The sequence below is a fragment of the Pezoporus wallicus genome, unplaced genomic scaffold (genome assembly GCF_028554395.1).
Source record: "Pezoporus wallicus isolate ANWC-B61680 ecotype Strahan unplaced genomic scaffold, APGP_CSIRO_Pwel_v1 contig_6789, whole genome shotgun sequence".
NCBI classification, from domain to species: domain Eukaryota; kingdom Metazoa; phylum Chordata; class Aves; order Psittaciformes; family Psittacidae; genus Pezoporus; species Pezoporus wallicus.
This window is the reverse complement of record NW_026637361.1, coordinates 1,386,151-1,397,393: the sequence shown is the minus strand read 5'-3', so window position 1 is coordinate 1,397,393 and position 11,243 is coordinate 1,386,151. Positions and strand designations below refer to the sequence as shown.

The 11,243-nt window shown below is 44.9% G+C and overlaps 1 protein-coding gene across 1 annotated transcript; it reads left to right on the top strand.

The window, feature by feature from the left end:
* The first annotated feature begins 4,661 nt into the window (after positions 1 to 4,661).
* Positions 4,662 to 10,628, top strand: KCNJ8 (potassium inwardly rectifying channel subfamily J member 8). Its single transcript, XM_057405183.1, has 3 exons — positions 4,662 to 4,712; positions 5,349 to 5,784; positions 9,419 to 10,628. The coding sequence occupies exons 2-3, from the start codon at positions 5,420 to 5,422 to the stop codon at positions 10,317 to 10,319; spliced, it is 1,266 nt and encodes a 421-aa protein (XP_057261166.1). The 5' UTR covers positions 4,662 to 4,712; positions 5,349 to 5,419; the 3' UTR covers positions 10,320 to 10,628.
* The last annotated feature ends 615 nt before the right edge of the window (positions 10,629 to 11,243 follow it).

Genomic DNA, 11,243 nt, shown 5'->3' with positions numbered 1-11,243 from the left:
TTCCCCAGGTCTTGGCATCTGAGATCAGAAGGCTTGGAGCTGCTAGTTATTCTGTAATACGACTTAAAGAAGAGAGGTGACCTCTATCTTCATCAGTGACATATTCTTAATTTAACCCTCACTCTGCAGCAAGCAGAGATATCAATCAGTTGCAAGCAAGGGGACCTGGAAGCACAAGGATGAAAATACAGAAACATTCTATTTCACGAATCAGAAGAAAAATCACCTTCAGCTGGTCATACAGCCTTCTGAGCCAGCTCTGGGCTTCTCAAAAGAGAAGAAAAAAATTCTACTATACTACTCTGAGGCTGAAGCCAATCAGAAGCTTTCTGGCTCCTGCAACATTGGAGGAATAAGCACAGTTTGGACAAGGAGATGGAATGAAAAGCCCTTGACTCCACCAATACCTGGCTTTGTTGCTCCAGATACCAGCAAAAGAAAAGGAGAAGAGAGATGGCATATATAGTTTGTCTCAGCAGTAGAAGTACCTATCCTCTCTTAGTTTCCTTCCAAAAAGCCCTTTTGCTGCCTCCAGCATTTTGCCACCTCCAGCATTTTGCCACAAGTAGACCTGTTCCTAGAGTCTACTCTTAGGTGCTGCCTACACTACTAAATAAAATGGGAAAAGTGGCACAGCCTACTTGTGAGATTATCCATATGTCTAAAATCACAGCTTTCCCAAAATAAGGTTGCCTTGTCCATCCTGTGCATTTAGAAGAGACTCTGGAATATGTCTGAGGCTTTCCACATCCAAACTGTGCATGGTTAGTGGGTGGGGAATGTCCCACCCAATACAAGCCAAAACCCTGCCATGAAAAATTGGAAAAACAACACTGCAGTGGAAAATGTTTTAACAAAAAACAGGTGTTAGACACTTTGAGATGTCATTTAGTGAGGAAATCCGTGCCCTACAAGACTCAAAATTCAAATGTTGCATGGAAATCTGAGATGAGATGGAGCAAAGGAAAGAGAGCAATGACATCCAGGGAACCACAGAGCCGTGCCTGGCTGCTGAGAATCAGGGTAACAGATCTTGCTTTGAGACTCCTTTGAGCTTGGGAACAGCTCAGATATTTGGAGAGCTCTGCTGTTTTAGGTGTAGACCTATGGGGAAGAAATGGAGCAATGCAAGAGGAAGATGCTAAGGATCCCAAACACTTGTTTACCTTTTCCCCAGTGCCCTAGTGGTATGAAATACAGCACTGAAGCTTCCCACCAGCTCTTCCACCGCAGCTGGAGGGAGCCACTTTGGCACTGTGCCACAGGTTAGAATCTTGTAGGAAGAGCTCCTACTCTTTGGTTTCTCCCATCAGTGAACTTAAACCATTTGATACCTCCATTTGATGACTGATCATAAGACTTTGGCAAAGAGAGGAAAAGGAGCATCCGTATCTCCACGAGCTAGAGGAGGCAAAGAGTTCACCTATATACTCAGCCTATTCAGGGGCTGGTCTGGCCCATAAACTCAGAAATGAGAAGCATCATAGAGAGATGGATCAGCAGACAGTTTTCCCACAGGAAAAAAAGTCATTAGAGAAATAGTGAGTGAGCCAGAGGGGAGAAGTCCTTAGGGTAAAGAATACTGCAGCAAATTAACACAGCTAGACAAATACTGTAACCATGTTAAATCTACCTAGAAACTGATTTACAATGTTTCCATAAACTATGACGGGGAGGCGAACAAACAATACCAAACTGGTCTCTTCCCAGAGCCTTAGAAGAACCTCCTGCTCCAGGAAAGGGGCATGTAATGAACAAACTTCACATGCAAATTCGTAATATTGGGTGAGAGGCACTAATTACATGTATTTTGATGATAAAGACTAATTTTTGCTCTGCTGCTTTTGCATGAAACAGGAGGAGAAAAAAGCTGGTTCAGGGTAATAGATGCCCTTACTTTGCAGTTTCTGCTCTTTCATGTTTGATGGATCTACTGCCAGCTGGGGAAGAGTTCATCCATGCTGTCCAAATACAGCTTATCAGCTCTGTGTCTTTGTGGAAGCCTTGTGCTGAGTGCATGACATCTCTGGATGCCTGCAGAGTCATCCTATCTCTAAGCTAAGATTAGAATTTCAAACAAAACTTATTACAAAGCAGGATTTTCTGAAAGGGCTGGACACAGCTATAACATGGAAATTTCAGATTCATGTCTAAGCATGTTATTTAATCCTTTTTTTAGATAAAGATAATTGCAAAGTTATATTTACCATAATATCAGTAGCTCTTGTGAGTGGAGGGAAAAAGCAGGAACATGATGGGCCATAACAAAACTGGACACCCAAACCCACCATCAATTCTGATCATTTTTTGCCTGAAAAGGCTGTGTTCACAGCACTCAGACACTATGTTCCTTACAAAATGGGTTAGGAGACATTTGGGAGATTTTCCCAGCTATTACTTAAATCTTAGACTTAAATGTGCATGTGGCAAACAAGCAAGTATTTAAGAGGGCAAAGGGGAACATTTTTAGTAGCTGTCACTCTCCAGAGCATATTCATCCACTGTAACTTGGGGAGGCTGATGCTCTGCTCAAAATCAGGTTTCACAATGTTTAACAAGGAAAAGGGAATAGTTTGGTGCTTCTGATCTACACACCCCAGTGGTACTGGCCCAGCATGCTTCCTCACAGATAATCTCAGGTGTGAGAGAGGAGGAAGGCATCCCCTCTTGTTAGGGGGAATCTCCTTCAGTATTGAGCAGACAGAGATGGAAAGATGGGATTTTATGAGCACTTTGTGTCAGAAGCAAAATAATACAATTCAAGAATTTTGTGAAAAACGATGGGGGTTTCCATGCAGTTCCCAGACAGTTCTTTATTTTTGGAGAACCCTCTAGCAGCCATACTAGGGGACCTCAATCTTGTTTCTAGCCCTAGCATGGAACAAATACTTCATAGGAGCTAAAAGGGAGAAAGGAGGAGGAAAAGGATAAGTAAAAGGAAAAAGGGAGAAGGAAATTGATATTTTTTTTTTCATGTGAATTAAGTAAGTTATTTCCAACAGTTACACCCAGCTGAGATGCACTTTTGGAGGCTGCATCTGCCACCCCATCTGTAGTGTTGACTGTAAAGTCACAAGTTCTCCAGGCCCAGCCCATGAAGTCCCATAGCTGGCAGCAACAATGCTGATCCTGTAGATACCCACCCAAGTGACTATGTATGTGTACTCTGAGTCTGGTTAGCATCTAAAGATAAAGGTAATTATATCCCCGTTTTTCATACTGGAGCTGGTCATCTGCTTAAAGTTAATTTCAGATGCCTAGCTAATGGCCTGATGTGACTGGGGCTTTAAGCCAGTCTCTTTTCTGACTACTGGATATCTGGTATTAGAAAAGGATAGTGTTAGAAAAGTTTCCAAGAATCACTCATCTATTTAAAGTTGAGCACGTGCATGTGTTCAACAGGGTGGATATCTTCAAGCTGAGGATTACACTGCCTGTCAAACACGCCTTCTCAATTTTTCCAAGCCTGAATACACTAAAAACCTTCCTGATTGCAGCAGGCCTGTCAAGCATTTCTTTTTTTCTCTAGTTTACAGAGAGTACTTTGTTCTGTGTAAATTTTATACCATATAGGTCATTTGCTTGAGTCATACAGAGAAAAGTTAAGAAACCTCCCCACTGTACACACACACACACGCACACATTCCCTGGACATGGGGGAGTTAATCTGACACAATGAAATCTCTGCACTTTACTTCATTAAAATCTAAATTTAGATCTTTTCATAGAGTTGATATACAGTTTATTCTTCTTACTACAAACCCTAAGACTTTGGAAAAAAAAAAGCTGCAATTTCCAAGAATGCAAGTTTCCATTAAATACAAGAGCCAAAACTGTCAACCTCTACCTGTGGCAAAAAGAATGAACTTTGATTTCACTGTTTTGTTTCTGCCATTAGTCATAATTTCTCCTATATCCATCCCATGTACAAACACTCATACAGCCCGTTTCACCAGCTGAACATTATAAGGGGGCTGACTGTGCCCAGTGAGAGCCGTGAACCATAAAATGGAATACTTCTTTCTTTTCTTGCAGAAACAGGTAATTAAATTTGTCAAAAGCAGCAAAGGCCGCGAGATTCTGGCTTTGGTCCTCCAGACTCTTACTCACACGCTTCGCTTTCTGCATGCAAACTGCCTCAGCCAGATCCGAGATAAAATAAAGTTACAAAGGCACAACTCTGTGATTAGCAGAGGAAGCGAGGAGCGTGCCCTGCTGCAGCCGGGGGTTGGCTTTGCTTGCCTGGACGGAGCCAGCTCCCGAACGGAAATGCTCAAACCCACTAAATAAGCACCTCACTCCTCTGCTACATCTGCTGGGCTCAGCCCGAGATGCCCCACCGCCTCATCTGCCGCAGGTCGGGCGCACAGAAAAGAAGAAAAAGCGTGCGTACCGCCTGCGCCCCGCACGGCTCAGACCCAACCACGCGGGGTAGCCCTCCCCGCCGCCCCCCGGCTCCTCGCCGCTCCGCTCCGCCCCGCTCCGCCCCTCCCGGTCTGCCCTGCCCCGCCGCTCTGCGGTACGCGACGGCCGGGCGGGGGGCTGGTGACAGGGAGGGGGCCGATTGAGCTCCGTGGGCCCGACTGAACTCCGCGCCGGGGTGGGGGCTCCCAGCGAAGCGGCGGGGGTTCAGGCAGCCCCTGTCCTCCCCTCCCGTCCGGCGGTGGGACGGGCCAACCGGAGGGGAGCCGCGCTTTCCGTAGGTTTGTTCTGTCACCCTTCTGGGAACATAAGTTTGGGAATAAAGGGGAGGGTTTTCCCACCTTATCCCGGAAAAGGACGGAGAGCTGCGAAGGGAAAGTGCTGTCGCCTGCTCCGTGGAGTCCCGTTCCCTGCCTCCCTCTGTGCCTGCTCAGTTCCTGCTTGTGATGCTTTTGGGGGACAGGACAGGGGCTTTCGGCAGGGCTGCGCTGTGAGGCCGTGGCCATCAGAAATGAGTCTTCACGATCTCCACAGACTAGCTTTGGTTTAAACCAGGGAAGTCTGATTCTTCAGGTCCTGAAGGATGCGAGTAACTTAGAGTTCTGTGTTGAAGTACTCACCTGGGCACTGCTGACTCCTGGAGAAACAACCTGAGAAACTGACCCGTTGTACATCGTGTTACTTTATGCCAAGTTTGCAAGACTGTTCTGCAGCCTCCCTTCCTGCAAGGAGTGTCAAAAGAGCATAGTTTGTTTCTGCTACGAGCAATTGCCAATTACTCATATAAAAATGATGATCTGAAAGAGGTTGTGCACTGTAGAATAAGTAGTCATGCAGTGACATTCAATGTTGCGGCATCTCATCAGGGCTTCTTCCTGTAGTGCACAAATCTAACCAGGTTCTCTCTTTTTTCAGGGTAGAGTGAGCCCTACGGAGACACAGTAGAGGGGCCACCCCCCATTTCGCATCTAGCTGAGTGGACTATGGTGGCAGGAAGATGTTGGCTCGGAAGAGTATCATCCCTGAAGAGTATGTGTTGGCACGGATTGCTGCAGAGAACCTGCGCAAGCCACGCATCCGAGACCGGCCTCGCAAAGCCCGCTTCATCGCCAAGAACGGGGCATGCAACCTGGCACACAAGAACATCCGCGAGCAGGGGCGATTCCTGCAAGACATTTTCACCACCTTGGTGGACCTGAAGTGGCGTCATACACTGGTCATCTTCACAATGTCCTTCCTGTGCAGCTGGCTGCTCTTTGCCATGATGTGGTGGCTGGTGGCTTTTGCCCATGGTGACATGGACCCAAGCACAGAAAGCACTGCAAACAGCACAAAGTGGACACCATGTGTGACATGTGTGAGGTAAAATATGGTCGGTGGGATGAAGAAAGGGGGTGGAACAGGGCTGCCTGCTGTCCTAATGATGCTAAAATGCATCTTTTGGTTTACATGAACCATTGTGTTTGGTTGAGACAGTTGAAAAGTGCAGTGTTTTCCTCCAGATTACATAAATTCAGCAAGCCTTCTGGGCTTGGAAAATACTGTACTCTAGATTTCTTTGATTCCTTACAGGATCTGAAAGAAAGGGAGACCTGCTGCTTTTCATGTGTCTCCACACTCTGGGGGTAACATACCTTGCCTGTCGAGATAAGAGCCTGCTACAAGAGTGGGTATGTGTTGTATGTATTGTAACCTTGTCTACGGCAGTGGGAGCATCCCCAGCGTGGTGCAAGCCACTTGCCATGCCATTGAAAGGTGGCCACCTCAGGAACGGTGTCTGAGAAGCAGGGTATGAACCATGGGTGTCAGGCAGGGCTAGCAAGAAAAGCACTGCTTAAGGCAAAACTAGTCTTTCAAGATGACTCTCATGAGACAGATAAAAATGTGGTGCTTCAAAATACCTTGATGAAGCCATAGGCCAGTAGTTTGACAGAGGAACAGTTTCCACAGTGTGCATGATGTGACAGACAGTGAAAGCTTAAGGGAGTAGCAGACTGAATGTCACCTGTTAAAGTGTTTTATTCCCCTTCCCCAAAGCCATGACAATTTTCAAGGCACTGATAAACTGACACATCTGCACACAGAAGAGAGTGTAATCGGAAGGTGGGGTAAGCAGTAAGAACGCTTTGTCATCTCATCAGTAAAATCTATATTTATAGCACTAAGTTTTTCAGCAGAAAAATCCTGATTTGGTACCTCCGGACTGCCCCAGATCAGCTACCTTTACACATTAAGTACTGTGAGGGACTGGGGGGTCTACAGGGTCTGCTGAGATATTAGAGTATCCACTTCCCTTTTCTCTTTCCTCCTGCACATAGTTTTAAGGCACCTCTCCAAGTTTGAATGGATATCGTATCTGGCTCATGAGGGAGCAGAGGTTTCATTCTTCTTTGATTTTGACATTTTTTGCTAAACTGGGATTTTCCAAAACAAAGGAAGTAGGGATTTTTCCAAGCTAACTTTCATTAGGCTGGGATGGAGGGGGTGCTGTTTTATTTCTTTTCCAATTACTGGTGGCAATGGAATGAGACTTCATCACCCAGCTTGCGCCCACTGGGGTGTTACCCCTGGCATTTCTGGGATTTGTGGAAATCATCCAACCTGCATTATCAAGTAGCTACACCCCACCAGCTCTTCAGGGTAAGGTGGGAGGATATCCCTCTGCTTGCTTGGTGGCCCCCTCAGCTTGGCCACCTCGTGGGACTCCCCACAGCTCTCCTGGGCCACCCTGCAGAGCCTGAGCTGGTTGCCTGGGCTTTGTGCCACTACGAAATGGGGGACCATGGCTACAGATCTGAGACGTGCACCCTCCCCATAGCTGTGGCAGCCGTGTGCTGGGAGGTGAGAAAAAAAAAGAGCAGATGAGTCCATGTAACTTTCTGTTTTAGCCCATGATGAAAGAAAACACATCACTCCCTCATGCAAATACTTGGGGTGGTTCAGGTAACATCTGCTCAAGTACCCATGCCCAAGCCATGGAAAATCTTTTCCTTTCATAACGAAATACTTCATCTTGTTAAATCTGGCTACCTCTTTAGACAAAGCAATAGAATAGCAACATGATTGTTAACATTTTGAAGAATGGTGTGTTGTTGGATGTAAACTATATTTCATATTGCAATGATATGTGTGCCAAAATACAGGCAAATATTTTTTAACATACTTTCCTGAGATTTAAGCGCATGGATATTTCAGGAGAGCTTTCTTAGGTAGGTGCCATTACAGACTTACAGGAAACCTGCCTTTGGAAATTTTAACTAGTGCCTAGACCATGCACAGCACTTTAATTTTTCAAAGAACTGGAGAAATGCCTAAGTCTCTCATCTCTTTGCCACACAAAGCAAACATTCTACAAAGAGGAAACATTTTACACAGGTCTAAAGAGAAAGACCTGGCTATAGCATGGTTTGGTGTTTCTGGCTCCCTCTTCACGTGTTGAAAATGCTGTATAAACTTGCTGCTTACACTGCTTACACTGTAAAAAGATGGATTCTCTCTTTTTTTTTAAGAAGCAGTATTGTTTAGGGAAATCAGAATATTTACTCCACAAAGCTTTAAGTTGAATTAAGCTGAATTAAGTTTAAACCAGAATCTGCATTCTCCATGTAACTAAACATTCATAAACATAAGAAGTCCTTCCATGGATTCTATTAATTAACTCCTTCATTCCTGATTTCTTCAGTGTGAAATGCAAAAATAAACCCCTCAATACAAGGGAATCTCTAAAACTACAAGAAATCAAAAAGGGAAAAAAAGAAAGACAAAGATCTTTCAAAGATATCTGTACTGGATTTCTGAGACATGGACTTTCTCATTCTACTGAAGATTATCCCTAATATTGCCTAAGCTATTTTAATGTCTATTTCTGACATCAGGCTCAATGAAAATATGGTTAGGAGCAAAGAGAAAAAAATATTTGAAAGCAGATTAATTTAAAAGTAAATGAAACCAAATGAATAGTTTAGATCCATATTCCTGGGGAAGACATATTTTCCATAGGTAAAACTGTGCTGAGCATGGCAGTGCTTCAAATGTTGGTGTATAGCACTGTGTAAAAAGGATGACTATGACACTAGTTCATATGAGACCCAATGTGCTGCACCTCTCCTCAATAAACCCCAAGGTACTGATTTTAGACCAAGAGATTCTTCTGAAGGATGTATCTGATTATAAAGGAAACTAAAGGCCCTGGTATATACAGCATATAGGCCATTGTGGACTACTATAAATAATGTATTGTGGAAAACTTGTGGACAGCATCCTCTAATGTCCAGCACTACAGCGTGTTAGGGACATTTAACTTAAACCACTTCTAACTTCTACAACCCACTTCTGTACTGAAATTTTCCAGCTAGTCTTGCCACAGCAGTGAGATGAACCCAAACCCTGGGTCACAGCATTGTCCTCCTGCCGGGATGTGCAGAAGGGACCACAGAAGCCACTGATCTCTCTCAGCAGCCAGATCTTAAGGGCTCAGTTGCAGTGCGAGCAAGGGTTTGGGAGGTGTCATGAATCTGGGAGTGTCCCAGGTAGTATGAGTGAAATGCTGCAGTTTTCCCTGTTTCCTTTCCCTGCACAGGCTGGTGGAAGAATTCCGCTGTGCTGGCCAATTGCTCACTGTTGCCAAAAACACCACTCTCCACCAAGAGCTTCATGGTTTGGGAAGGTGGAAAGTTCAGGTGTTACTGCACTGTTGACTAACACAGTGGTCACCATGTGTTCCTGAACGGAGGATCTAGTGATCTTCTCAAGGTCACCTAGCTTACAGATTATGTTTTAGGAGCTCAGGCTCTGAGGTCTTCCTTGTCACCATCAGAATCTGCACTGATCATACAAAAACAGAGTCACTGAGCATGCAATGCTTTTTCTGGTGTTAACGGAAGGCATAAATGTACCAGAACTCTACAAAGAGATCCTTAATTTCTAGAAAGTATATGGTAATAGCTTCTTGGTTTGTATTCAATATCCTTAGCATTAACTTTGTCTTCTTCTCCAGGTCTTTCACCTCCGCTTTCCTTTTCTCCATTGAAGTTCAGGTGACCATTGGTTTTGGGGGCAGAATGATGACAGAGGAATGTCCCTTGGCCATCACAGTCTTGATCCTGCAGAACATTGTAGGTCTGATCATCAATGCTGTCATGCTGGGCTGCATATTCATGAAAACCGCACAAGCTCACAGGCGGGCTGAGACCTTGATTTTCAGCCGGCAGGCAGTCATTGCAGTTCGAAATGGCAAACTTTGCTTCATGTTTCGAGTGGGAGACCTGAGGAAAAGCATGATCATTAGTGCCTCAGTGAGAATCCAGGTTGTGAGGAAGACTACGACCCCTGAAGGAGAAGTCATACCCATTCACCAAGTAGATATCCCTGTGGATAACCCCATTGAAAGCAATAATATATTCCTCGTGGCTCCCTTAATCATTTGTCACATTATAGACAAGCGGAGTCCTCTTTACGATATCTCTGCTGCTGACCTGGCACTCCAGGACCTGGAGCTCATCGTGATACTTGAGGGAGTCGTAGAAACAACTGGCATTACAACGCAGGCAAGAACCTCCTACATAGCAGAGGAGATCCTGTGGGGTCACCGCTTTGTGCCCATTGTCACTGAAGAGGAAGGCGTGTACTCAGTCGACTACTCCAAGTTTGGCAACACTGTCAAAGTGGCAGCACCACGCTGCAGCGCTCGAGAGCTCGATGAGAAGCCATCCATTCTCATCCAGACACTGCAGAAGAGCGAGCTGTCCCACCAAAACTCCCTGCGGAAACGCAACTCCATGAGGAGGAACAACTCCATTCGAAGGAGCAATTCCATGCGGAGAACCAATGCCTCCCTCATCGTGCCCAAAGTGCAGTTTATCACACCCGAGGGGAGCCAGAGTGCCTCAGAAACGTGATACACAGCTTTGTGAGAGGTTGGTGGGCTTTGGAAGGAGGAGGCACCTTTGGTGTTTTGTTTAAATTTCCTCTTACTTCAGAAAATGAGACCACAGTGCAGAAAAGAACTGTGTAAGAAATATTTATTCTGTTATTTACTGAAAGCACCACCTAATGGCATTAGGAAACACTTTAGCACTTAGTGTATGAATTAATAAAAAATGGCACATACACTAAAGAAAACACTGTTCACTCATGTAATACAATGTGTATTTATACTTGGTTTAATGGCATGCTAATTTTTTTAATTGCATTCTTTCTGTCAAGGGTCTCTTTCTTATCTTCTGCTGACTGTCACAAAATATGCTTTTTTTCCTGTGTAAGTGGGTTACCCTCCTGCAGGCAGAAGTGAGTGCTTTTTCAAAACAGCTGCATACAACAGCTCCCACAGATTTTATGTGGGTTTCTTGGATATTGATCTTTTGGGGGTGAATTCCTTGTTCTCTTGAAAGGAGTAGCTAAATTCTTCTATGATTTCACTGAAGAAGAGACAGTATCTTATATTCAGTTTTCCAGAACTTTTTTCTTTCCATTGGTTTATTGCAAAGGCATTTTGAGAGCAAATTCAGGTCAGCTGAAGTGACCTGACCATCCCACAGGAAAACGGGTGCCACTCCAGGCAGCACTGGCATTAAAAACAGTGGAACGGCATGGCCTCTTGTAGGGCACTGCTCTTCTCAGGGTGAGATGCTCCAGTGCAGGACAGCATGCATCTGTAATGTAGCTCTGGCCCAATCTGAGAAACTCAAGTTCTCCCAGCTGCCAGCTGAGCATCCGTTGCACTGAAATTATGCATGTTGGAAAAAGCACACGCCTCTTAAACATCCTCTTCATATCAGTGAAAGACCAAATCCTGTCCTGTTTTCTCTTACAGATTCATACAC

Bases quoted from the DNA above. Each gene is read 5' to 3' on its own strand.
- KCNJ8 (XM_057405183.1), top strand. From the start codon at position 5,420: ATGTTGGCTCGGAAGAGTATCATCCCTGAAGAGTATGTGTTGGCACGG. The intron at 5,785-9,418 runs GTAAAATATGGT...CTTCTTCTCCAG, and splicing joins CCATGTGTGACATGTGTGAG to GTCTTTCACCTCCGCTTTCC.